At 37.8% G+C, this 27,561-nt stretch overlaps 1 protein-coding gene across 4 annotated transcripts in view; it reads left to right on the top strand.

Moving 5' to 3' along the window:
• SYTL5 (synaptotagmin like 5) overlaps positions 1-27,561 on the top strand; it is a 231,401-nt gene that overhangs the window by 114,142 nt on the left and 89,698 nt on the right. For all 4 annotated transcript variants that reach the window (XM_009197395.4, XM_009197399.4, XM_009197394.4 and 1 more), the window contains exon 2: positions 16,180-16,656. In XM_009197395.4, coding sequence (XP_009195659.1) covers positions 16,538-16,656 — 119 coding nt within the window. In that variant the 5' untranslated portion in view covers positions 16,180-16,537. The remainder of the gene's footprint in view (positions 1-16,179; positions 16,657-27,561) is intronic.

Raw genomic sequence — 27,561 nt, 5'->3', positions numbered from 1 at the left:
GTACAAAGTCTGACCTGGATGGAATTAGATTACACACCAAAATAACTCCAGGATTTACTAATTTATATCATTAGAAACCTAGAACGTTAGGCCAAGGAAGATGTAATATAACACTGGATAGGCTGAATGTATTGATATGGTGCATTTTTCAGAGATTCTGGGTTTAGTGTGACACTTCTTGCAGCTGGAGGTGTTAACAGTTTACTTGATTGTTTAGCTGAAATCTGAACTTAGCAATGACATACATCATTGACTCTGTGTGATATACTTGACTCCCGGTTCATTAGACTTAACTAACTGCTCCTCCCATTCTGTTGATCATCCCTCTTCAGTCTCTTTCATCATCTCATTTATTCCTCTTGTTCCTGGACCAAACCGAAGACCAGGCTGCTTATTCTCATGGTCCAATCACGAGATTCAGATAAGCTGGGAAAGAAGGAAGTTTATTTCTGTAACCGAGTACAGCTGAAAAATATCTCCAGTACAACTCAAAATTACAAAGTCAAAAAACTTAGATTAGAAGAAGTGATTTACTTCTTCTGAGTCCTGAAGACCTTCCTCTGGGGCCTCAGTAAATTTACTTAATCTAAATGGGTCCATGTGCCAGGGGTGATTACCCTTATCTTGTCTCCTGCTAAATCATAGAGATCTGGGGTGTTCCTTCAGACCCCCAATAAACTTGTTTGTGGAGGTCTGGGGAGCTTCTTCAGCCCGCCAATAAAGTTCGTTTAATCCTAAAAGGGTCCTGTTAAGAATTCCTTCATTATCTTGCCATGCTTCAAGGCCCAGGAAAGGCCTGGGCAAAACTCTTGGTGGGCTTTTGTTACCTTCCAGCCTTTGTGTAAGGGCACTGGCTCTATCAGCTTTTAATATTTAACTTCACCACTCAGTCAGTGCTGAAACAGTTGTTATGGAGGCCTGCGTTAGTGAGTCCTGGCCTGCCACACTCTGTCCATTCTTTACATATTGTTGCTTCTCATGATTCTATCTTTTGCCCCTTTCGCTTCTCTTCCTGGAAATCTCGCTTGCTTGCATGGCATCAGCCACCATCCACCATCTAGGCACCAATGATTCCCAATTAAATACCTCTAGTATAGACATCTGATAAACTATAAACAGTCTATTGGAAGTTTCCTATTCTAAATGCCCTTCTGGACAGGTCTTTGTTGTTGCATCATAAGTACCTGGACCTCAACATATCTAAATTGCAGTTAATTATTTTTTTTCTCTTTCAGCTTTTTTTGTCTTGTACTCTCCATCACTGTGAACAGTATTATCATCAACATTTCTAGGCTTTACCCCAGTGGTACTGAATCAGGCTCTCTGGAGATAGACACCCAGAAATCTATTTGTAACAATCTACTTAGGTATTCTTATGCAGACTAAAATTTAAGAAACTTTGCAGTTCCCCATGGTGCAAACCTCAGAGTCGCTCTCTTTTCTCTTCCATACCACTCACATCTAGAAGGTCACTGGATCTTATTGAGATTATTCTAAAACATCTCAAAAATGACTCTTATTTCCCTTCCCACTACCACAGCTTTAGTTCCTAATCTCTCCCTGGCACTCCTGCAGGAGCCTCCTCATTTTGTCTACCTGACCTTTCCCCTCTCTTTCATCCAGTCACTGAGTGCTGGTCTTTCAAAAAACAAATCTAAAATTCAAATACGATTGTGCTGTTCCTTGGCTTTAAAGCATTCAACAGCTTGATGGCATGAGAACAGTTTTCAGGCTTCTTAAGGTCATGGAATTCTTTCTTCAAGTAAAATCCTACCAGGAAATCCAACTTATAGAACAGATGAAAACGGAGCTGCTCTGTTTGAAGCAGGCATCGGCGCCACAGGCTTGGCCACTCAGCCTCTTTCGCTGTGTTTCGTAAGAAAACATTCCTGAAGATACAGTTTGAAAAACACTGGATAAAGTCCATATTCTTTGGATGCCAAATTCCTCCCACTCTGACATCCCCCTTTCTCTTAGCTTTCCAATATTAACCCAGACCCCAGACCTGGAGTTAGTCACTATTTCTTCTGGACTAGTTTTGTGTTCTTATGACTTTTTCACATTTGCTGTCTTTACAACCTAGAATGACCACTTTTTTTTTCCTAATTGTTTTTTCCTTTATGTTCTCGAAGCCAAAATTGGGATTTATGAAACCGTGATTTTATGTTTATGTTTGTCTCCACCAGAAAATAATAGAAAATAGAGAGAAGCCCCTTGAAAACAGAACCTATGCATTCTCCATGAATGTGTCCCCTAGATCTAGCATAGTTTCTTTTTCTGTTTTTTTGTTTGTTTGTTTGTTTGAGACAAAGTCTCACTCTGTTGCCTAGGCTGGAGTGCAGTAATGTGATCTTGGCTCACTGCACCCTCTGCCTCCCAGGATCAAGTAGCTACTCAGCCTCCCAAGTAGCTGGGACTACAGGTGCGTGCCACTATGCCCAACTAACTTTTGTATTTATAGCAGAGATGAGATCTCACTATATTGCCCAGACTAGTTTCAAACTCCTAAACTCAGGTGATCCACCTGCTTTGGCCTCCCAAAGAGCTGGGATTACAGACCTGAGCCACTGTGCCTGGCCCCACATAGTTTCTGACACATGATTTTATACATGTTTACTGCATGAACATTTATAAGCTCTATAACTCATTCTATCTGTTCTTTGGTTTTATATTTTCTTCAGACTAAACATGTCTTTGTGAATTAAACATTACTTTAAGAACTAGATTTATTAACTTCAAAACTATATGGCACTCATACTGTTCTTTTCCTGTTCAGTAGTCTAGCATGATAATTATTGATAATCAGTGGATATATGCATTGTGTATCATGACATATGAAGCAGAGGTAATATGGCTATAAGATATTTTTGACAGAAATGCCATTTGCTGTGTTTTTAAACTGATTTTATATGTAACATGTATTCATTGTAAAAACATATAAATAAATAAAATTATAAAGAAGATATTACAATACACTTATAACTATCCAGAAATAGACTTAATATTTTGGCTTATTTTTCTCATTTTTTCTTCTATAATACATATGTGTGTGTGTGTGTGTGTGTGTGTATATATATATATTTCTTTTAATATAATTGGGACCATACTGCATAAGTAATTTTGTATCCTGAGTTTTCTTTTCACTGCCTTTGTGTTGTGAACCTTCAAGCATGCCATCACATATAAAAAGAATATTAGTATTATTAATAATTGTATTAATTAAAAATTATGTTTCTAAGAAATTGTTAAGATTTATAAATTATTAATAGAAAGTCTAGGAAGCCAGAGACCTCTGGGTATTTTGTGAATCAAAGGGAATGGAGGTTTGTATTGGACTGATGCATTTTAACGACGTATTGCTTAACTTCAGTAAGAATAGAAAGGATGGAGGGGTCTAAATTTTCTGAGCATCTGTTATGTGCCAGGCATTGTGCTAGACACTTTTTATACATTAACTCATTTTAATATTCACTTCAAACCCAGGAAGTAGATATTAATATGCCCATTTAACAGATGGAAAAACTGAGATGCAAAGACAAAGTAGCACGTCTATGTTATTCTCTCAGGGATATAATTTTAATTCCATTAGTTTCCAAAGCCCACACCCTTTCCCTTACCCCACACTTTCTCCAACACCAACTCTGAGAGAGTCCACAAAGTCAGTCTTTTATTCTGAAGACGTTGTATTAGCAGTGCTTACCCTGTGGACCATAAGCCCTCGGGTGACCACAGTTTATAAACCCCTGAAATTACCTCCCTTTGTCGTTAGAATGTATGTGTATATTTTTTAGGTGAAGAGCCTATAGTTGTCATTGATGATCTAAGGGACCAACTGTTGCCAACAATATTTATGAATCTCTCCTGCAAACAAAGAGATGTATGCAAGTATTGCAGAAGCCCTTTGAGGAGTCTTTAGTTTTGCTTGTCAGGCCTTGTGGTGAGGGGTTATATTCCAATTTCCATTTTAAGCACCACTTCTCAAATGTTGTATTTTGCATTGAATTCATTAATTTATTCATTTGGCAATATTTTCAAATACCTACTATGGTGCCAGGAGCTGTGAGGTGTTAAGAATACAGGGCTGATCAAGACAAAACGAGATATCCCACAGAGCTTAGACATTAGCAGGGAAAACCAATGCATGTTGGTTAAAATCAGCATTTTAAATCAGCATGATGTGTGCTTGGCATAGTCCTTAGCATTGTTCACCAAATATTTATGATTTCTTCCTCTTGTAGGCAGATGGTAGGATACCATTTACTGGCCCCCTTGTAACTGGGTAGGGCTGAGTGACCACCAGTTCTGTTTAAGGAGTTGTAAGTAGTAAGTAGAAATAATGCTTTTCACTTCCAGACCAGGACATTTAACTCCTAGAATGAGACCTTTCAGAACTCTTTTTTCCCTCTGGTGTGGCAACTGGCAGTGTTCAAGATGGTAGCTACCTAAACAGCCTGGATTCTTGAGGGATACATAACATGACCAAGAAATATGAAATAAACCTGTGCTGTTACAAGCTGTTGCAATTTGCAAGTTATTTGTGTCACAACATAGTCTACCCCAGTATTGCTCAAAATATCTGTGGTGAAGGATCAGGTTGTTTGTTTTATTTTCAACCTGGATAGAATAGTATTTTCGTAAAATACAATTTAAATAAATTAGCAGATAAATGAGACAGGAAATACATAAACATTCAAGTATAAATTTTCATTAGATGCAACAGATTTAAAATTACTCTGTCAAATTGCTATAAACATTTCTAAATGCTTATTCTCAATTTCTTTACTTATATAATTGCAAACTCGTAAGTTTACAGATCTGCACTGGTCTGCAAGCCACACTTTGAATAATGCTGTATTAGCCTATCCCAACTGATACAGTGTTACTGTAAGAGAAGTATGAAAATGTATTGAATAGATACTATGAGTTTCCAATTGCTGCTGTAACCAATCACCACAAACATATTGTCTTAAAACAACACAAATGTATTATCTTAGAGTTCTGAAGGTTAAAAGTCCAAAATGAGTCTTGAGAGACTAAAATCATGGTGTTAGCAGGTTGCATTTCTTCTGGAGCCTGCAGGAGAATCTTTTTCCTTGTCTTTTCCAGCTTCTAGAGGCCATCTGCATTCCTTGGCTAGTGGCTATTCCTCCAACTTCAAAGCCTATCACCTCAGCCTCTGCTTGTGTCGTCACACCTGCTTTTCTGACTTTAACTCTACTACCTCACTCTTATAAGGACCATTGTGATTACATTGGGATCACCCATGTAATCCAGGCTAATCTCTTCATCTCAAGATCTTTTGCGTAATCACATCTGCAAAGTTTTGCCATCTAAGGTAACATATTCACAGGTTCTGGGGATAAGGACGTGGACTTCTCTGGGAGCCATGATTCAGTTTATCATAGATAGCTAAGCTAAACTAGGAGTCAGCCATTTAAGCAGATCCCTGTGGATACTTAGGAATTGGGAGATGGAGAAATGGGGAAAGTATTCCAGGCAGAGTCTTACAAATAGGAGGATCTGGAGGTGAGGAAGATTACGGCTTTTTTAGAGGAATGAAATTTTGAGTGTGATTAGAGGATAGATACGTTAGAGAGAGGTAAGCAAGGGCCAAATCATGAAGGGTTTTGTAAACCATATTAAGCAACTTGAACTCTTAAAAAGCAAAGGGAAGACATCAAAGGGTATTCAGTATAAGAGCAACAATTATCAATTTGTATTTTGGAATTGCACATAGAAGAGCCAGATTGGAGGCACAAAACTATGATGCTGATGAACCATGGTGGTGTTACCCAATTCACAGCATATCTGAAACCCAAATCCATTATTTCCCACAAAAGCCAGCACATTTTTCAGCTTCCATGTTCCTAGCAATGTCACCTGTATTCTTCTAGGATTCAATTCTTAACATTATTTTTGGCCTCTTTCTTTCTTTGGCTTCTTACTCTAGTCAGTCACCACACCTTACTGGTCCTTGAAAATTTTTTGAAGACATAAAATAATATATGGTTATATGAATACATCCAAAATAACAAACAATATGGAAATAAGTCCCTGTTCATCCCTTCTCTGACCCCTAACAATCCAACTCTCATCTTCATATGCAACCTGATTCACGATCAATATGCATTATTCTGTGCCTTTTATTATGCATTTACATTTATTATATACATGCATATATCTACTGCATTGTTTTAAAAGCATTTGCATTAAAAAGTGTAATTATCTTGTCTATTCTCAGCTCAAAATATAACTTAAGATATTTTCCATGTCCATGTATATTAAATGCCTCATTTTAAAATTGAACATTGGTATTGTTGTCTTTTCCAGCTTCTAGAACTTCTAACTCTAATAGAATCTAACAGCTTCTAACTTTAGACTATTGCAAAATTTCTACTATTGATAATTACACTATAAAGTAAGTGTATCTTATAACTTATTTTCCAAATCTTTCTCTTTTGAAATGTTTATTAAGGCTTTCTCTTTGCCAGCATTTTTAAAGGTAGAAGTAGTCTTCTCTTTAAAAATATCAAAATACACAATGCCAAGAAAATAACCAATGATCTTAAATATTAGGTTGGCGCAAAAGTAATTGCAGTTTTTGCCATTTTGCCTTTTTCCAAACTGAGAGTTCTGTGAAAATTCACATGGACATTAAAGACTCTGAGAAGTTCTGTAGAAAAAGAAAATATTTAACTTGGTTTAACTCTAAGTATCCAAAATTTTTGTTGAATGACATCACTTGATATAGTTTGGCTGTGTCCCCACCCAAATCTCTTGAATTGTAGCTCCCATAATCCCCATGTGTTGTGAGAGGGACCTGGTGGGAGGTAATTGAATCATGGGGACAGGTTTTCCCATGCTGTTCTTGTGATAGTGAATAAGTCTCATGAGATCTGATGGTTTAATAAAGGGCAGTTCCCCTGCACTCGCTCTTTTGCCTGCCACCATGTAAGATGTGCCTTTGCTCCTCCTTTGTCTTCCACCATGATTGTGAGACCTCCCCAGCCATATGGAAATGTGAGTCCATTAAAGCTCTTTTTTTTTTTTTTAAATAAATTACCCAGTCTCAGGTATTTCTTCATAGCAGTATGAAAATGGACTAATACAGCACTGTTAACAATTCCACAGAATATCTAATAACATCTCATGGGATACTGTTGTTCCATGAAGGCAATGTGTGGCCTCAAATGTAGTGGTTACAAGCAGGGTCCCTGAAACCAAACTGTTCTGAATTACTTACCAGTTGACCTTGGGCAAGTTACTTAACATCTCTGTGCCTCAGTTTTCTCATCTATAAAATAGGAATAATAACAATTTTTTTCATTAGGAAGTCATAAGGATTAGTTGAATAAGTGTTAGTGGTTATTATTTGGAGCATTCTGAGGATACTGCTCTTGAAGCATTGGTATGAAGTTGATGGCACCGTTAGCCTCTCTATTGTTATTTGGATAATCAATATCATTGTGAAATTTTAAAAAATCTTGACTATGGCACTCCCACGTAATGTACCACACAGAATTGCCCGTGTGAGAAGAAATGGCTCTGTTGCAAAGAAATGCCTGCAATTTCATAGCATCTATCCTTGAATCATTTAGTTTGGGGTTCGTAGTAAAAGTACTACTTTTATCTCTATCCACAGCGTGGCAGTTCTCACCTTTTGACAGTCATGTGGACTGCTGTACTTGTGGTAATCCAATCACAGCTGCCTTGCAGGATGACTGCTCCTCTATTTGAAAGGCATCCTCAAGGGAATTTTGCATATGTGATTTAGCTTGTATTCTAAGCATCCTAAACATGTCTGTAAGTGTGCTGAAAACTCATCTAATTTGTGTTGTCACATGGTGACAGGCAAACAGGAAATTAACTTTATTTCTATTAATTTCATCCTAGGAGCACTCTCAGAAATATTCTATATTTAAAGCTGCATTTCAAGTACACAGTAATGAGATATATTCAGACATACCCTTTCCTTTGATTCAAATATCGGCCCCTATTATTTTTAAGTGTGTGTTACTCAAAACAGATGCTTTTTAAACTTATGTCCCTTTGTGATGCTATGAGAATATTTGATTATCACATCTTTTTGATAATCAGAAGTTAATGACTTGTCCAAAGTTATCTATGCTCAAATGCAACAGAATGACGTACAAAGCATCTTGTCACCTTTTTAAATAGCTTAGCGTAGTTCAACAAGGTTACTGGCCACAGAGGGAAAAATCTACATCTACATTTAAAGAGAGAGATCTGTTTAAGTTAGGAATTGAAGAATAAAAGAAAAAGGAATTTCACTCTCCTAATCTGACTAGTGTTTACTAGCCACATTTAACTAAAAGAATGAGGATCAATTACTCATTTTTTTCTCTACTTGATTAAAATGTGTAATGGGTAAGGGATTCTCCAGGTGAGGTATGAGATAGCTGAAAAGAGATACGCAATGATGATATATCCTCAGGTGAAGTCATTGCAGCCCAGATGCTGGTCTTCAGTGCAAAGGCTGAAAAATTTGATTTGGTTAGCACACAGCAAACAGATCTGACATGGGTTCAAACTAAACCAAACATGGAGAACTCCATAAACAGGACCAGAACATTCACTCCTCAAGGGAGAGCTCTATGGGAAGCCAACTTATAATCAAAAGTGTCTGGGAGGAAGTGAGATTGAGCAAGGGGAATTAGCTGTATGATTTGAGTGATTCATGGCATGAAAATTTCCCAGAATGAGGCTCCATCACCTAGTGTGGAACATGCGCTACAGGGAACAAACAATTATTTTCATTTTCATTCCCTTTCTCTAGTTGGAGTCTGGATGGGCACTGTCATCACCTAGCTCCTTAAATCTTCCTTGTCTATGCTTTCGTTCACTGTCTCCTTTTCTTCACCCTGTATTTCTCTGGAAGGACTGTGTTATCATCAACTGCATTCTATCTTACTAAATTTATAATCATAGTCCAGTGCTGCCTTCTGGAGAAAACATCCTGATTTTCTTGATAGAGTTTTGCCTACTTCTGATCTCCTTAGCCAACTGTTACTGGAAAGGGGTCCTGATCCAGATCCCAAGAGAGGGTTCTTGGATCTCACACAAGAAAGAATTGGAGGTGAGTCCATAGAGTACAGTGAAAGCAAGTTTATTAAGAAAGTAAAGGAATAAAAGAACGGCTACTCCATAGGCTGAGCAGCCCCGAGGGCTGTTGGTTGTCCATTTTTATGCTTATTTCTGGATTATATGCTAAACAAGGGGTGGATTATTCATGCCTCCCCTTTTTAGACCATACAGGGTAACTTCCTGATGTTGCCATGGCGTCTGTAAACTGTCATGGCACTGGTGGGAGTGTAGCAGTGAGGATGACCAGAGGTCACTCTTATCACCATCTTGGTTTTGCAGCTTCTTTACTGCAAACAGTTTTATCAACGAGGTCTTTATGACCTGTATCTTGTGCTGACTTCCTGTCTCATCCTGTGACTTAGAATACTTAACCATCTGGGAATGCAGCCCAGTAGGTTTCAGCCTCACTTTACCCAGCTCCTATTTAAGATGGCGTTGTTCTGATTCAAACACCTCTTACATTTTCCCCTTCCCTTTTCCAAGAGAATCCTTAATCCTAAGGGTTGCAGAGAAATGAAGATCCATCTTCTGTAACTTCTTCATGCTGAACAGGGGTGATGATATTCCTGCCTAACTATTAGGGTCTCTTGTATTCAAGGTAGAGAGGAGCTCAGTCAGAAAGTGTCAGTATCGTAAGGGCCATTCATAACTCTTGAGTTCTGACAAAATGTGATATCTGGAAGATTAGTAAGTATTCAATTTAAGAAAATTTTCAGTAAACTTATTTTGCATTATTACACAAAGAGTACAACAGCAATATATTCCACAACAGTAAAGCAAGATAAGCAAAATTATCCCAAGTAAACTAAATTAGAAGGCTTTCCATGAACTGGGCAACTGTTGGAAACAAGCTGATATGGAGTCACTAGCCAATTTCAATATGTGCCCAGAATTAGAATATTGAACCATATTTTTACATTACACATCCCTTTTGTTTCTTTTGAGATGCAGTCAGACATCACGAATTGGTTCACAGGAATAAGCAGGGTCAGTCTAAATTGCAGGAAAAAAACGACAACAACAACAACAACAAAAACAACTGATGAGAACTAGAGTTTAATAACAGGAGTACCATACTTCTGGAAACATAATTTTTCTCTCTCCAGTTTTCCATTTGTATTAAAGACAAATCATGGTAAGACCGATTTGATTGCAAAATAATCCTTAGTCTTATACTTATCCTGATTATTTGTATAAAGTGCAGCAAGAATAATTATTTTTCACATAGGCTTTTTAAATTGGCTTTGATGGAACTCTGTTCCATGAGAAATCTCAAATAATACCTTTTTTTAAAGCCAAGCCCAGCCATGGGTTTATATCCTCAAATATCTATGAATAAATTCTTCTTTTTTTTTGAAATGGAGTTTCACTTTGTTGCCCAGGCTGGAGTGCAATGGTGTGATCTTGGCTAACTGCAACCTCTGCCTCTTGAGTTCAAGATACTCTCCTGCCTCACCTTCCTGAGTATCTGGAATTACCGGTGCCTGCCACCATGCCTTGCTAATTTTTTGTATTTTTAGTAGAGATGGGGGTTTCACTATGTTTGCCAGGTTGATCTCGAACTCCTGACCTTGTGATCTGCCCACCTCAGCCTCCCAAAATGCTGGGATTACAGGCGTGAGCCACTGCGCCCAGCCAATTCTTCTCCTCTTGAGGTCCCAAGATAACTTGCAGCTCCTGGACCTATTAGAAAGTGACATTCTTTACTTACCGCAAGTCAGAAACCCTGTACAGGGAATGTGTAGAGAAGGTATAAGGCCAGTTTTCCCAAGGGGCTTTTATTAGCTCTGCAAGTCAAGTTTGAATCCTTAAAGGAAAATGCACCACTCCAGTCAAAGCCTTGGTAAAATAACCAGTTTCTCCAATTGTGTCCTGTTGCAAAAGAAAACAGATTCTTATTGTGCTTATGCAAATAACTATATCGCCGTAAGTTAAAAATACTCACAAATAGGTTCCAATTCTGGAGAAGTCAGGTAGAGAGAAACAAATATGCCCCAAATTTTGTTCACAAGAGTATACTTTACTCGACTGTTAAAAGCTGTAAATAGCTCAAAAGAAAAGTTGTCTCGACTCTGAAAAACAAAACAAAGGATCAGCAATGTTTTAAGCAAAAAATCAAAAGATCACTTTGGTCTTCTATTAGTTCAATCCATGCAGTTAACTCCTGTCCTGCTTGATATTTATTAACATTTCAGCTTTTCATGAGAGTCCTGAAAGTTTTTTTATTTATTCTAATGTCATAATCCCCAACGTTATCAGAAACCTGCATTCAAGAACACCTGTCAGAGTCCTTTAGCTGACTATAAACCACCTTTTAAATAGGACTAAAATAAGACAACTGTTGGTGGATGACAAAAATTTCTCAGGGCAGCCACAGTCAAAAAACATGATTGACAAAGAAATTTGATTACCTTGGTGGCAATGTTGACAATGTTTCCTGTATGATTTTTATACCAAATAAGCCAAATGTCATTTTTATATTAGTGTACTATTAATGTTAAACCCTAACCTTAATAAAACTTTATAGATATATCCACCCAATTTTAATATTTGACTTAAGGTAAGATTCTTATACCTTTTATAACCCTTTACAAATTTATGTTAAAAAGCAGATTAGTGCTCTAAGAAAAACCTTTTGTGCTTATATTCCAATGTTCAATTCATGGAAAAACTGAATAATACCCCTTTAACTTTAGCCAGTATGTTCACACACAGAATTTCTTTTACGAGATTAATTTGTCACAAGCCTTTCACAGCTCACTCAAACCTTCAAGTGTTTGAGTGTCTAATTTCAAACAATCCTTTAAACTCTTAGGCAAAAAAATCCATATTCCTATGACTTCTTATAATATTTTACCAAAAATGCATTTCAGTTTCTTTACACACTTTGCACGTAAAACTGTTTCTTCAGTTGTCTCAATAACATATTACAATGTTAGCTTTTAGCAATTTTTACTTTTGGTGGAAAATCTGGTTAGTAAGCGATTTTAGTTATGTACTAGGTATGGAGCCTAGGACAACAGATAAGATGTGACTTTTTCAAGCATAGCTAGGGGGCATGGCTAACACCACATGTCCCCAGGTCTTATCTAGAATCTAATGCTCTAAAGTAGGTAAATTGAACAATTTTCAAAAGTCAAAGAAGCAATTTATGACCTTAAAGCATTTAGTAAACTTAATATCTGACCTGTAAAATTTAGACCAAATGTGTTTATTTTATCAATAATCTTTAAAACTCTGTTTATTTTCCAAAGATTACTTAAGTCACATGTACTAAAAGGCATTACACTTCTTACTTTTCTGACAAAATATTTGATTTAAGCTCTTATTTTTAAACTAATTAAAGATATTAAACGTATCACACACACACACACAACACATAAATATACATACAGGAGAAGATTCAGTAATTGTAAGACTTTTCATTTGCCAGTTTCTAAGTTTCTCTTTAGGCATGCAGTTTCTAGGGCTTAACTTGCAGGCACAGCTGGAAGGCAAAACAGATATACAAAATTAACGATCCCATTTTCATGCCAGATCTTGAATCCCAAAAAGAGGGAATCAGCCCATCTCCATGGGAGTCTTATCTCTCAGTGGTGGGTGGGGACTTTTTTTTTTAACCTTCTAGGTTGCCAACAGCATGCTTCTCTGATCTAAACATGCAAAAAGCCACATATTCCCCAATAACTGCCATTAGCCTTCCCCAAAAGTATATTTCCTACCTAGTTATTACACACCAAAGTTATCTCATAATACTAAGCAATTTCTGACTCCCCAAAAGTAAAAAACATTGGATAATGCAATGCAAAACAGAATAGAACCTTAGATTTTTAAAGGAATCTATCCACTTCCAATTCCTGGGGTTTCATGAAGAAAACGGGTTTTTCCCAAAACCCAGTCTGTGGTGCCTCCTCTGTTTTTCCCAAGGAGTCTCATGCTGTTAGAGCTTGAATATCCACTTAAAAATAAGCTAACTTTTAACCATAGCACTCTTTTTAAAAAGTCCTTTTAAATCTCTTATTCCTGAACTTTAGCCAGGCCAAATGGCCAATATTCCTGTCTTCTGAGCTTTACCAAAGGAAACCTCCCAGGTGCTCAAAGAAAGGAAAAATTCAAGAAGTGAAGCCGGAAGTTGTTCATCATGGAGGGGAAGAGAATCTACAAATGGCAAAGGTCACACAGATATCAAACTGGAAAAGACTCATTCCCTAATCCCGGAATTGAACCTGGGCCACCATTGTAAAACAGTGAAGCCTCTGATGCTGAGCTACAGCATTGGGCAGTTTCCATTGCCCTTCCCAGAAGGAGCCTAGAGCAGCCAATTTTGGGCTTGCAAAGGCTTTTAACTTCTCAAGATAATTTTTAGTGCTAACCATGACATGAATTCCAAAGTTCCTGTTCTCTGGAAGGTGGAGACCAAGAGAAAGTACTGCCACATAGTTAAAAGGTCAAGCTCCCAAGGAAATAAAACAAGATGAGAGGGAAACGTTACCAGTTTTTTGTTTTTGTTTTTGCTTTTTTTTAGGGACCTGCAGCAAAGTTTTAACTGACCAGTTTGCTGGGCTGGCTTGAACAGTGTGCTTACAGGAGTCCTAAGCCTGTGTTCTATCCTAAGGTACCCTTCTCCATTATAGAACAACACAGAAAGACAAATTTATAGCACAAAGTACAGATTTTCACTACAGCTTAAGACTAGCCTCACAATTCCTTTTTCCGATTAATCAAAACTTGATAGAGTTTTGGCTACTTCTGATCTCCTTAGCCACCTACTTACATACCAGTTCAGATAATATTAGTCTGTTGGTCCAGGTACAGAAGAATAAAAATTCATTTAGGCCTAATTTTGTTAATTACACTCTCACAGGGCAATTTTATTTCTCTTATATTCTTACTTGATCTCTCATCTTCTCTGTCACCTTCATATGCTACCCATGGTGTTACTTTCCTCCCTTCATTCTCTTCACAGGCCAGACTCTTGGATTTTTAGAGAGCAGATTTGTATTTATAGCCCAAGGCAGGGATACCTATAAGCTTCAGGTCAAGCATTTTTATAGCTACCAACCCCTTGAATAATTTCTGAATACGATTCTATAAAATATTCACAGAGTACAGTCTAAGTCTGACATTTTAAACACAAAATATGTCTTCAATGAATGCTGACTGTAATGATAACATAGTCATTCACTGAGTTTTCTTTTTTTTTTTTTTCCATTTCATCACAAAACCAGATGAGATACACAAGGGATGGAAAAAAACAACTGTGTTCTTTCTCTGCGGAGACTGTAGTTGACAGTGATGCAAAAAAACAAACAATTAACCTTTCTGAAAAGCCCGGTTGGTCCTAAACTAATTGCTTCCTCTTCTTTTCAACCTTGGAGCACTCTGGGCCCTGTTGCCTCTAGAGCTTTCAAGATGGAGGGAAGACCTAGAGCAAATCCAAAGAATACGCACTGACCTGAGCAGCTTCTTAAGAGGGGGTTGGCTCTAGGTCTGTAGGAAGCAGTTCAGTTCTGAGTCATTTCAGCAAAGTTCTGGTTTGGTGTACACTGTATAGAACAAACACATGGGGGTTTGTGGAAGTTGAGAAGGATCTAGACAAGATCCTCTCCTTTCAGATCTCCTGAGATTTAGGGGTCAGCCTGACCTTATGGTTACTGGGAAGCCCCAAAGTAGCCTTTAAGTATGTATCTAGTTATTCCTGGAAGCCTTACTAGAGGCAAGCAAACCAAGTGTAACTTGCAGGTAGACTGTAGTTCATAGCTCTGGGGGGAAGCTAAGGGACAGTATCATGGGATGATACCCAATCACAAAAATCAGGTAGATTACCCAAGAAGTCATCATTCTTAAGCAGCTTTAGAGAGAGAATCCAGGTAACAAACCCATGAAAGAATGTGCTCAAGAGTTAGGATGAGAGTCAGGGCCTGGTGAACTTTTTATGTTGACAAAGGGGTAGTTTTAAAACATCTATTTTACAATATATGATATGTACCTAGAATAATTCGCAAACAGCCATGTACATCAGGAGATATAAGCACTCATTTTGGGAGTAAAACATTACCCAATGCATTGAAGCCCCTGTGTTCTCCCCTGTAATTGAATACCTGTGTCCCCCAGAGGTAATCATGATCTTGAATTTCCTTATTTGCCTATATTTATACTATGAATGTATGTGTTTCCAAATTTTATATATATGTATATATTTGCAAGTTATACAATTCATGTGTGTGTGTATATATATGCGCTATCATTTTTTCATGAATTCTTGCACAACGTAATTTTTTTGTTTTTAAGAGACAGGGTCTCACTCTTTTGCCCAGGCTATAGTGCAGTGGCGCAATCTCAAAGCTCACTACAGTCCTGGGCTCAAGTGATCCTCCTGCCTTAGCCTTCCAAGTACCTGGGACTACAGGTGTCTGCCACCATGTCCAGCTAATTTTTAAATATTTTGTAGAGACATGGGTCTCACTATGTTGCCCAGGCTGATCTCAAACTCCTGGCCTCAAGAGATCCTCCCACCTTGGCCTTCCAAAATGTTGGGATTACAGACGTGAGCCACCACACCCAGCCTGTAACTTAATTTTTTTATTCAGCTGTGTTTGTGAGATCTATTTAGGTTGATGCATGTAGCAGAGGTTCATATTTGTTTCAACAGCAGGGCTTTCTATGCTGTGGGCCTAGTTTCGGAAGGGAAGGAAGAAAGAAGGAGGGAGCCACTTAAAGGCCCTGACCTGTTATAGGCAGTCCAGATTGTGCACTTAGTGTCCCAAAGTGGTGACCCAATTCACCCATCAGTCAGCTGCAAGAGTGGCGATGTGATGCAGCTGGCGGAGGAAGCTAATTATAATGGAGAAAACTGAATTTGCATAGAGAACCAGGAATCAACTAAATACAAATAACATTTCCTGGTTCAAAAAACACCAAATAAGGATTTAAAAAATGCATGTTTACTGTTTTAAAAAATAGTTTTTTGAGTTAGATACAGCAAAATTTCAAAATTAGGCAGTTTTACAAGTGCTATGGGAAAAATAGCCTAATTAAACTTTTCTCTCCTCTTTTTTTTCTCCACCGTCTTAGTGTTTTCTGCATTCTGTCCCAGCGGATCTGATTCCTGTTCTGAAGAACTGAAGTTCAGCATCGTTAGTTAAATTCAGCTGCTGCCTGACTGTACACCACAGCAAAGGCTTTGGAGACGTTTCACAGTTAAAACTATAATGACTTTCTCGGAGTGTAATCCCAGTGGAGGCTGTTCTACATATAGCCTGAAAGAATACTTAACTACCATCAGCAATTCTGCAGAGACCTTGTAAAAAACACACTTTACACCAAACAACTGAGTGATTCTGAGTTGGTTGGGGGAACCTTAGTTGTAGATATCAATTTACCTTCTTGAAGATTCAACCACTGCTACTCAGAGAGCTGCTGCTGAAATACCATGTCTAAGAACTCAGAGTTCATCAATCTGTCATTTTTATTGGATCATGAGAAGGAAATGATCCTGGGCGTCCTAAAGAGAGATGAATATTTGAAAAAAGTGGAGGACAAGAGAATAAGGTAGTATTCTTTTTATTTTTTCAGTCCTCCTTGACTGCTTTCTGTTTGTTTGAAGCAATTTGGATCAGAAATGGGCCAAGTGCAACCACACTGGGGACAGAGGTCAGTTAGGAACTTCATGAGTTCTCAGCAGTAGCCCAAATATCAGAAAACTTTGGTGTTTCACCATTTAGCCAGACATGAAAATGAAATTTAGCTAATAAAATGGTGTTGATGAGAACACTTAATTTGCTAATAAAGTCATAATTTTTAGTTAAAAGGAAGGACTACCCAAGTTTGAGTACCAGCTCTGGCAAGTATTAGTCGTGTGACTTTGAGCAAGCTACTCAACTTCCCTGTGCCTTGGTTTCCTCGTCGGTAAAACAAAGATAATAATAGTACTCACCTCATAGGGTTGTTGTAAAGATTAAGGAAGTTTGTACATATGTAGTGCCTGTCACCTAAGTGTTCAATAAATGTTAGCTATTATTTATTTGTAATGCCTTTGTCAGATCAGTCTTACTGGGGATTTGCCTCCAGGACAGCTGGGAGAAGAAAGGGACCTGGAGAGTAAAAAGTTCCCATCATATCCCAGAAACCACTGAATTTTTAAAAACAAGTTTCTTGTGAAGAAAGTTGAATAATATGGGCACAGCTGAGTTTCATATCTACTGTAGGCAGAGCTCATATTTAGCTGGTTTCCTAGGTATGACTTCACCTACTATTTCAGCCAGCATCAATTCTGATTGGTTGCGTCACCTGCTCTAATTGGTCACATCATTGTTCCGATCATGCGCAAGATCCACTGTGATTGGCTGCTGCCTGTACTGTCTTTGTTTTAAAATATATTTGGTCATTACACGTCACCCCAGAAAAAAAAGAGCAGAAATAGAGTTCCCTCCTCAGTCACTGCCAACTATAAAATGTGTAGGTTTTTTGTCTTGTATGGCTCCCCAAGTTGCAATCAGAAGCTTATGTTTATTTTACCTGAGGAGAAAACTTGTCATATGATTATCTTCACATGTTGAAAAAATCTTTAATGTGCCTAAAGCCACTAGGATCTTAAGAAATGGAAATACATCTAAATATTCTTGATTTATGTTTATTTCACAGGTAAGAGCCCAGAAGCTTCATTTTCATTTTTCCAAGATATTCAACTAATCTTGAAGAAACAAAAGTTTTGATGAAAATTATTGCACTTTTTCTATGCATACAATTCAGGTGGCAACAAAATGTAGTTAATGATTTTAAAGAAATCATGAATAGTATTTCTGACATTAGTAGTCATGAAAAGTAACTAATTTGTGCAATGCACTGCCAAAAAGAATTATGTTGTTTATAGGGGTGACATATTAACTAGGAATTGATGACATTCTAAGGGGAATTAAAAATCATTTCTGGCTGGGAGTGGTGGCTCACACCTGTAATCCCAGCACTTTGGGAGGCCAAGGTGGGCAGATCATGAGGTCAGGAGATTGAGACCATCCTAGCCAACATGCTGAAACCCCGTCTCTACTAAAAATACAAAAATTAGCAGGGCGTGGTGGCACACACCTGTAGTCCCAGCTACTCGGGAGGCTGAGGCAGGAGAATCACTTGAACCCAGGAGGTGGAGATTGCAGTGAGCCAAGATCTCACCACTGCACTCCAGCCTGGTGACAGAGTGAGACTCTGTCTCCAAAAAAATATTATTTCTATAGGAATAAACAATTTAATAACCAGATGCCCAGAAACATTGAAGTTCAATTTAATAACCAGATGCCCAGAAACAATAAAGTACAATGAATAGGACTTTGTTCAGAATATTTGTTTCTGTCATTATCAATAACTTGTATTAATAATTTTTGGCCAGGCATGGTGGCTTACATCTGTAATCTCAGCGCTTTGTGAGGCTGAGGAGGGTGGACCACCTGAGGTCAGGAGTTTGAGACCAGCCTGGCCAACATGGTGAAACCCCATCTCTACTAAAAATACAAAAAATAGCCGGGTGCAGTGGTGTGCACCTGTAATCCCAGCTACTCAGGAGGCTGAGGTAGGAGAATCGCTTGAACCCGGGAGGTGGAGGTTGCAGTAAGCCAAGATCGTGCCATTGCACTCCAGCCCAGGTGACAGAGCCAGACTCCATCTCAAAAAATAATAATAATAACTATTATTATTATTATACCCTATCTTCCTTTTTCTCATTCCATTTTTCTTCCCTAGTCTTCTTTCCTTATTCCCTACAAGTAAATTCAGTTAAATTGTGTAATATAAAACAGAGTATCAAGAATAAAGTCATTGATTTCCTGGCTCTTCAAACTTTTTTGAGAATAGCATAAGAAAGGCTGTTTATAAATCCAAGAGATACTTTTACAGAAAACAGATTTTCTGAAGCTGTGTCTTATCTCCTTGTTCGATCTGCATTAACTGCATCAGATGTGTTATCTCATTTTGTTCTGAGTTCCTGTAATATGACTCAGGCTCCACCACTCTTAACAGCTTGGTGTATTGAAAAGTCATTCCAAAGTGGGTGGCATGATGTTGAGGGTGTATGCTATTGAATCACACAGCCACAGTTCAAATCTTACTTTCGGCATGAAATATTTGTGTCATTTTAGACAAGATGCTTCCATGGATAAATCTAGTTTCCTCATTTGACAATAGAAATAATATTAATGACCTCATAAGATTGTTCTAAGGATTAAATAAGCTAACATTATAAACAGTTTAGAGCAATGCCAGCATACAGTAAGCACTCAAAAACTGTTGGTTATAATCATTAGCCCTATAGTTGGTTTGTGGTGCCCTTGATTTGCTAGTTGCAGTGGACACTATCAGTGCTCTACTCAGATCCCCTGGAGTCCCTCTCACCTCCTAGTTTTCATGCGCTTTACTTCTAAGGACTTGAAGTTCAAAATTACCTTCAGGTGACTGGAGTTTCCCATAGGATTAAAGAGACACAAGTGCCAGGTAAACTTGAGTGTAAACTGGGTAGCCCAAAGCCAATGGTTGACAGGTACAGAAATCCTTTGCCTCAAGGCAGGACAGACTCTGCGATGCAACTTGAGCTTCCTGTGGGATGATGCTGAGGCTGGACTTCACCTAAAAATCACATCCTTGCCTAGCCCCTCTCCCTACCTTCTCCTGCCTCCCTTACTCCCTTACAGATTTCTCCTGAGAGCACTCCATAAGCCACTTGCACACAAATCTACATAGCAGAATTCGCTTCTGGAAAACCTAGTCTGAGACACTATGAAGTTTGTATTACCAAAGCTATTGCTATTTAATAAAGTTCGTTTCAGGGGAAATATAATAAGTCTGCAAGGTGAGCATTAAAGTAAAGGATTTTGGTTCATTTGATTTACAAGCTATGATCTTCCCAACAATTTTTATCACAGTCATTGTGATTTACATACTGGTAAAGAAAAAAGTCCAAGCTAAAGAAAGAAACCCAAGATTAAGCATCTTGGTCAGATAGTATAACTTTCTGTTGGCTTTTCTCCTTTTATCTCCTCTGAATAGCCCTCCTTTTATTATGAATTTAAGTACAACCTAAATCAGTTCAGGGTACCTTAACTCCAGCCCAGTAGGTCTGCATGGCAATTAAATTCTGCAAGCATTTTTTTATAGATAGATGATAGATAGATAGAGATAGATAGATAGATAGATAGATAGATAGATAGATAGATAGACAGTTAAAATTATTTATTATAGGGAACAGGCTCATATGAGTATGGAGGCTGAGAAGTTCAGACCTAGGAGAGCTGATGGTATAATTTGAGTCTGAGTCCAAAGGCCTGAGAACTTGGAGAGGTGATGCAATAAGTTCCAATCCATGTCTGGCAGTCAGTAGCAAGGGAAAACTGATGTCCCAACCTGAAGACAGAGAGAGAAAATTCATTCTTACTCAGCTCAGCTTTTTACTCTATTCAGACCTTCAGCAGATTAGACGAGGCCCATCCGTATTGGGGAGGGCAACCTGCTTTACTCAGTCTACTGATTCAAATATTAATCTCATACAGAAACACCCTCACAGAAACATCCAGAAATAATGTTTAGCAAAATATCTGGGCTCCTAGTCATCCAGTTAAGTTGACACAAATACTTAACTGTCTCAGGAATTTATATAAAGCTGGCTATAGCCCCCGTTCCCACACTTTTGTGAATTGTATAGCTCATCCCGGCTCTGTATCCCTGCTTCTGTTGAACTCTCCTCTCTCCTTGAATCTCACCTCTTATGGCCATTCCTTACTCTTTTCTTTGCCAGGCCAGAGAGAACTTAGTCCTTTTTCCTTGATATCCTCCAAAACCATCAACACAAGAAATTTAGGTGGGTAACAGATTTTATTACAACAGTAAGCTTTGGTGCTAGCTATTACAATAGTTTTCATCATGCTATAGAGGTACAAATTGATATTTTGGGGGGAGTCTAAAGGAAGAAGTAATTAATTATGAGTAAGATAGAAATTGAAGCAATGGTTTCACAGAAAAGGTGAACATTTGTGCTTGCCTTTGAAATGTGCAAAGGACTTTTCACATTGGCAAATATAGGTCAACTATGTTTGGCTGTTTACCATGAGCCCCAAAGCCACCTTCAGACTGTACTAATCAGTTTCAGAAGGAAATGGAAACCAAATATTTTTTTAGACTGAAAAAGATTACAAAGAATAAACTTATCTGAAAAGTTAATAAAGTGGAGTTTGGGAGGCAGTGGATTTATTGTTTGTTTGCCTGTTTATTTGTTTGAATAGGTAGGTTGTCCTTTGAGATAAAAAAGTAGAAGAGGGAAAAAGTGTAAAAACTGTACTGAATCAATATTTTAGGCCTGACACCCAAATGTGTTTCACAGTCCACATACTCACTAAAGTGTGACATTGATTAAGGTGGGACTGGTCTTTGGGGACTCGTAGAGGTGCTCCATACCCAGAAGGCACATGGCAAGCCTGATAATTACCTCCAGGCATAAATCATCAGCTGGGGAATAGGCATCTGCCGACTACCATTGCATTTTAAGTTCATTCAAGAGGCTCAAATATATTTATATACATTCTTCTCCTTCAGACTAAGCAGGAAGGAGTGGTAGGAGATAGCTACACACAGGTTTTCACTGTTAGAGGGTAAGAGTATTTTTAACGTTCTCTATGGAGAACAAGTCACTCAAATTTATTGACAGCTTTACTGCAATGAAGAAAAAGCAGAAATGTTGCAAATAAAAGTGAGTTATCAACAATTATTGCAAATGGATAAAAATACTGACAGGTTGGAAGCACAAAATGGAAATCGTTGTTGATTATTTTGATTTTGTACCTTAGATTGCTTTTCACTTACTTCGAAAAAACTCAGACTAACATGTACATGGGTCATAATATCTACTCCAAAAAAATCTCATTAACAAATTCTTACTCTACTTGATCTCCCACATCTAAAAACAAATACTGTTAAATATCTACTTTGTGGTATTGACCTGTATTTAAAATCCTCAACTTATTAATGAATATTCATTTCAGCAGCATATTGTGAGCTTTGTTCTCACTAAGGGTACATCATTTCCATTTGACCACCATGCATGAAAACATATCTGCACATATTTTCTTTGGCACCTAATCTTGGGCTTGCCTCAGGGGTAAACTCTATTGGTTGCCCTACAGCATACATTTCTCCTTTCTTCCTTTCTATCCAAATCTAAGTTTTATTCAACTCTAGCAGTGAATTTTTTTAAAATTTTTTTCTTAATTTTTTTTTTTATTATTTTTTAAGAAATGTTTTAGGCCAGGCATGGTGGCTCATGCCTGTAATCCCAGCACTTTGGGAGACCGAGGAGGGCAGATCACAAGGTCAGGAGATCGAGACCATCCTGGCTAACACGGTAAAACCCCGTCTCTACTAAAAATACAAAAAATTAGCCTGGCGTGGTGGCATGAGCCTGTAGGGCCTACTGGGAGGCTGAAGCAGGAGAATTGCTTGAACCTGGGAGGTGGATGTTGCAGTGAGCCGAGATCGTGCCACTGCACTTCAACCTGGGTGACAGAGCAAGACTCTGTCTCAAAAAAAAAAAAAAAAGTTTTAAATATTTGTGGGTACATAGTAGGTGTATATATTTATGGGGTACATGAGATGTTTTGATACAGGCATGCAGTGTGAAACAAGCACATCATGGAAAATGGGATATCCATCTCCTCAAGTGTCTATCCCATGAGTTACAAATAATCCAAATAAATTCTTTACTTTGAAATATATTAAGTTATTATTAACTATAGTCACCATACTGTACTATCAAATAGTAGGTCTTATTCGTACTTTCTGTTTTTTTAACCCATTAACGATCCCCCCACCTTCCCCTCACCCCAGCCCCACACTACCCTTTCCAGCCTCTGATAACCATCCTTCTACTATCTATGTCCAGGAGTTCAATTGATTTGATTTTTAAATCCCACAAATAAGTGAGAACATGCGAAGTTTGTCTTTCTGTACTGGGCTTATTTCACTTAACATAGTGATCTCCAGTTCCATCCATGTTGTTGCAAATGACTGGATTACCTTCATTTTTATGGCTGAATAGTACTCCACTGTGTATATGTACCACGCTTTCTTTATCCATTCATCTGTCGATGGTTGCTTCCAAATCTTGGCTATTGTGAACAGTGCTGCAACAAGCATAGGAATACAGATATCTCTTCAATATACTGGCTTCCTTTCTTTTGGGTATATACCTAGGAGTGGGATTGATGGATCATATAGTAGATCAATTTGTAGGTTCTTGAGGAACCTCCAAACTGTTCTCTATAGTGGTTGTACTAATTTACATTTTCACCAAAAGTGTGTGAGAGTTCCTTTTCCTCCACATCCTCGCCAGCATTTTTTATTGCCTGTCTTGGAGAAAAGCCTTTTTAACTCGGGTGAAATGATATCTCCTTGTAGTTTTTTCATGCATTTATCTGATGATCAATGTTGTTAAGCACCTGTTCATATGTCTGTTTACCATTTGTATGTCTTCTTTTGAGAAATGTCTATTTAATTATTTTGCCCTTTTTTGGATCAGATTATCAGATTTTTTTTCCTGTAGAGTTGTTCAAGCTCCTTGTATCTTCTGGTTAGTAATCTCTTGCCTGAAGGGTAGTTTGTAGATATTTTCTCTTATTCTTTGGGTTATCACTTCACTTTGTTGACTGTATCCTTTGCCGTGCAGAAGCTTTTTAATTTGATATGATACTACTTGTTCATGTTTGTGTTGGTTGCCTGTGCTTGTGGGGCATTTCTCAAGAAATATTTGCCCAGACCAACGTCCTAGAAATTTTCTGCAATGTTTTCTTGTAGTGGTTTCATAGTTTGAGGTCTTAGATTTAAGCATTTAATCCACTCTGATTTGATTTTTTATATGGTGCGAGATAGGGGTCTAGTTTCGTTCTTCTGCATATGGATATCCAGTTTTCCCAGCACCATTTATTGAAGAGACTGACTTTTCCCCAGTGTATGTTCTTGGCACCTTTGTCAAAAATGAGTTCACTGTAGGTGTGTGGATAGCAGTGAATTTTTAAATAATTAACCATACCACTACTGGTATTCCTCTGGAAAATATCATTGATCTGGAGGTGGACATGAGACCAAACATGACCCACTCAGACATGTGGTCCAGATTTTATCAAAGGTCCTCTTTCCCACTGGATGTATTCAATGAAACATATTATCCCAGTTGCCATTAAGGACAAAAACTAGCATGTCAACAAAGCTGAGCCAAAAGAATGGCAAAAAATTATTGTTAGTATACTGATATACTAGAACCTGCCACACCTCTGAGATTGTTATTTAAGCAATAAAATATGTTTTCTTATTACTTATAGCAATTTGAATTGGATTTTCTGTTATATACAGCCAAAAGCACCCTATGATCCTCAGAAGTCAGAATTAATCAATGTTTGTTGAGCTCCTTCTATGGTTCAAGTGCTATTTTTATTGTTGGAATAATGGAGATGAGCAGAGATGCAATGTAAGGAGTTAGCAATTGTGGATTGGGCTTTATCCGTGATATAGACTAGGGGTTAGCAAATATTTTCTGTAAATGACCAGATAGTAAATATTTTAGGCTCTATGGGACGTATGCTCTCCGTTACAACTACTTTGCCATTGCAGTATAAAAACAGCAATAGACAATATGTTTTTTTTTAAAGAGAGGGGAGTGGTTTTGTTCCAGTAAAACTTAATTTACCAAAATAAGCAGAGGGCTGGATTTGATCCAGGGGCCATAGTTTACTGATCTTTGGTGTTTAAGACAATACCTTGGTAGGTTCTAGCCTTGGAAATAGCTACATTATACCCGAAAGCCCTGATAGCCATCTCAGGAAGAAAGAGAATATCTGTAGTCCAAGAAATTATATAGAGTTGGGATAGAGATGGCTGTCAGAGATGGAGCATGGGCACCTGTCTGGGAGGTTAGATGATTTCACAGGGTCTCACCACCTTCAGATTATGCCCCACCCAATCTGTAGTGCTCATGTCCTGAAACAATTTAAATGTGTTTTGTTGCCTCTAGTAGAATAACAGTAAAGTAAATCCGGAGGTATAGAAAATACCAAGAAATAGAAGATTCTACAACTTTGTAAAGGATAGGATATACATTCATTTTACCAATGAGATAGGAACTATTAGTATCCCATTTACAGATGAGGAACCCAAAGTTCAAAGTTAAATAACTTGTCCGTGTTTGCACAGCTGTTAAGTGGCAGAACTGTGATTTCCAGCCCTGCAGCCCGACTCCAGAGCCTGCACTCAACTCTTAGGCCACTTTTAACCTCTGAAAAATTTATCTGACCTTGCAGGGCCCCCCCCAAAAATAAATAGTAAACTATACAATGCCTACCTCACACCAGATAATGTATTATCCAATTCACAAATGTTTCCTCGCTTAATCCCCATGTCATCTCTGAAGTGAGTAGTGCTATAATGTACTACAGATATGGTACCTGAACTGTAGAGGGATTAAAAAATTTTCCAGCTGGGAAACAACAGAGCTGAGGTTCTCTCATTCCATACTGCCACCCTTTCCTCTTCGCTGTGATGCTTATGCTAGGACTGCACCTATTTGGACCCTATTGAAAGTCTACCCACAACCTTACTAATAGCTATCAGAGAAATGGAATAAAACAGAAATCATTTCCTTAGCCTGGTATTTACTGACAGTGTTGACCTCTAAGTCGTGTGGCATCATCCAAGTTACTATGACTTTTTATTGAACCATTGCTCTTGCACACTGAAACCTGATGAGCATTCCTTAAATTGTTCTACTCCTTATGCTGACTGAAAACCAGAGTGCAAATGTATTGTGATTTCTTCTGTAAAGCTGGCTCAGCTAAAATGGGCCACTAAATAAGCCAGAACTTAGTATCTTCAAGAGACCACAGACCCCAGCCTAGTAACTGCCATTCACCTTATGGTTTTCTCTTAATGTGACTGATTTCGTCATTTCAGTGCTAGGAGAAGAGAAGGAAGGAGAAACAGGAGGGGAACGTGTATTCAAATTGCTTATTTGGAATCCTGCAGATAAGTTAAATATTTGGTTCAAACGGACTTTGAAGTGATTTCAAGAATTATGCATTCAGCCTGGAAGTCAGGGAGTCTAAGCGCCAAGCAATAATACCCTTTTAATACACTACAAATGTTTGATCATTTGTTTGTTTTTCCAAATCTTATCACTCTACCACTAAGAACAAAATTAGTTTGACCTTCTCAAAAGCCTAAAGGCTCATCGTCCCCATAAAACACCAGGAGAACTGCTGGACTGGACTTCTAGTTTGGTAAACACTTTGGTTTAATCCCTAATAGAATTGCCACAAAGCTTCTTAATGGATTAACAGAAACTCCCAGCATGAACATATTGGCTCCCTAATGGAACTCAAATGCTTAATGAGTCACAGAGAAATGAACAAAAATATCCAGATCTGCCTTAAACCTTGGACGTTTTCCTAGCAAAGACCTTACCAATTTCAATATATAATTACATTTAGGGAAATTAACTTAAATTTTGATTCTATAGCATTTTTCTCCAAGGAAGTTTTACTTGTAAGGCTCACCATAGGCACAGGGCCACAAATACCTGATATTCAGAGACATGTTAAACATTGGATTGTCCAAATAAATAAACTTACCAGACCATTTTAAATATGTTTTACATTTTATTTTATTGATACTTAGTAGATTTACATATTTTCAGGGTACATGTTATAATTTCATACATTTATATAATTTGTAAAGATCAAATCAGTGTAATTGTGATATCTATCACCTTAAGTATTTATCTTTTCCTTATGCTAGAAACATTTGAATTATTCTCTTCTAGCTATTTCAGACCATTTTCTTGGGGGTTTGAAATAATAGGTCACCATAGTCATAAGTAAGATTGTTAGCTGAGACTATATCTATTATCTGTATCTATATATGTCTCTATATAGAGATCTATATTATTTCAAATTATTAATGTGTCTATATTATATTCATATTATTATAAGGTATATATTATTTCAAATACCTAGACTATATATAGAAATATAGAGAGAGATAGGTTTTCTCTCTACATATATATCTATACTTGGAGACAGTCTATATAAAGAGAGACTCAGTATAGGCTGGGGAATGGTTTCAGGGCCCTGGTGTATACCAAAAGCAACACGTACTCAAGGCTACAGTTGGCCTTGTGGAATCTGTATATAGGGAGAGTTGGCCCACTGTAAATGCGGGTTTCATATTCCACAAATACTGTGTTTTCAATCTTTGGTTGCAATGCAGAACTCAAGGTTACGGAGATCCAACTTTGTTTATTTTTTAAAATCCACGTATAGATGAACCTGGACAGTTCAAACTCATGTTGTTCAAGGATCCTCTGTATATGTTTTACTCTTCCCAGTATTCCCATTTTACTACCCTTTCCTTTCCTGGTGTATTGTCTCTAGCCAGAAT

Source organism: Papio anubis, chromosome X (assembly GCF_008728515.1).
Source record: "Papio anubis isolate 15944 chromosome X, Panubis1.0, whole genome shotgun sequence".
NCBI classification, from domain to species: Eukaryota; Metazoa; Chordata; class Mammalia; order Primates; family Cercopithecidae; genus Papio; species Papio anubis.
The sequence above is the reverse complement of the archived record's forward strand: the minus strand, read 5'-3'. Positions and strand labels throughout refer to the sequence as shown.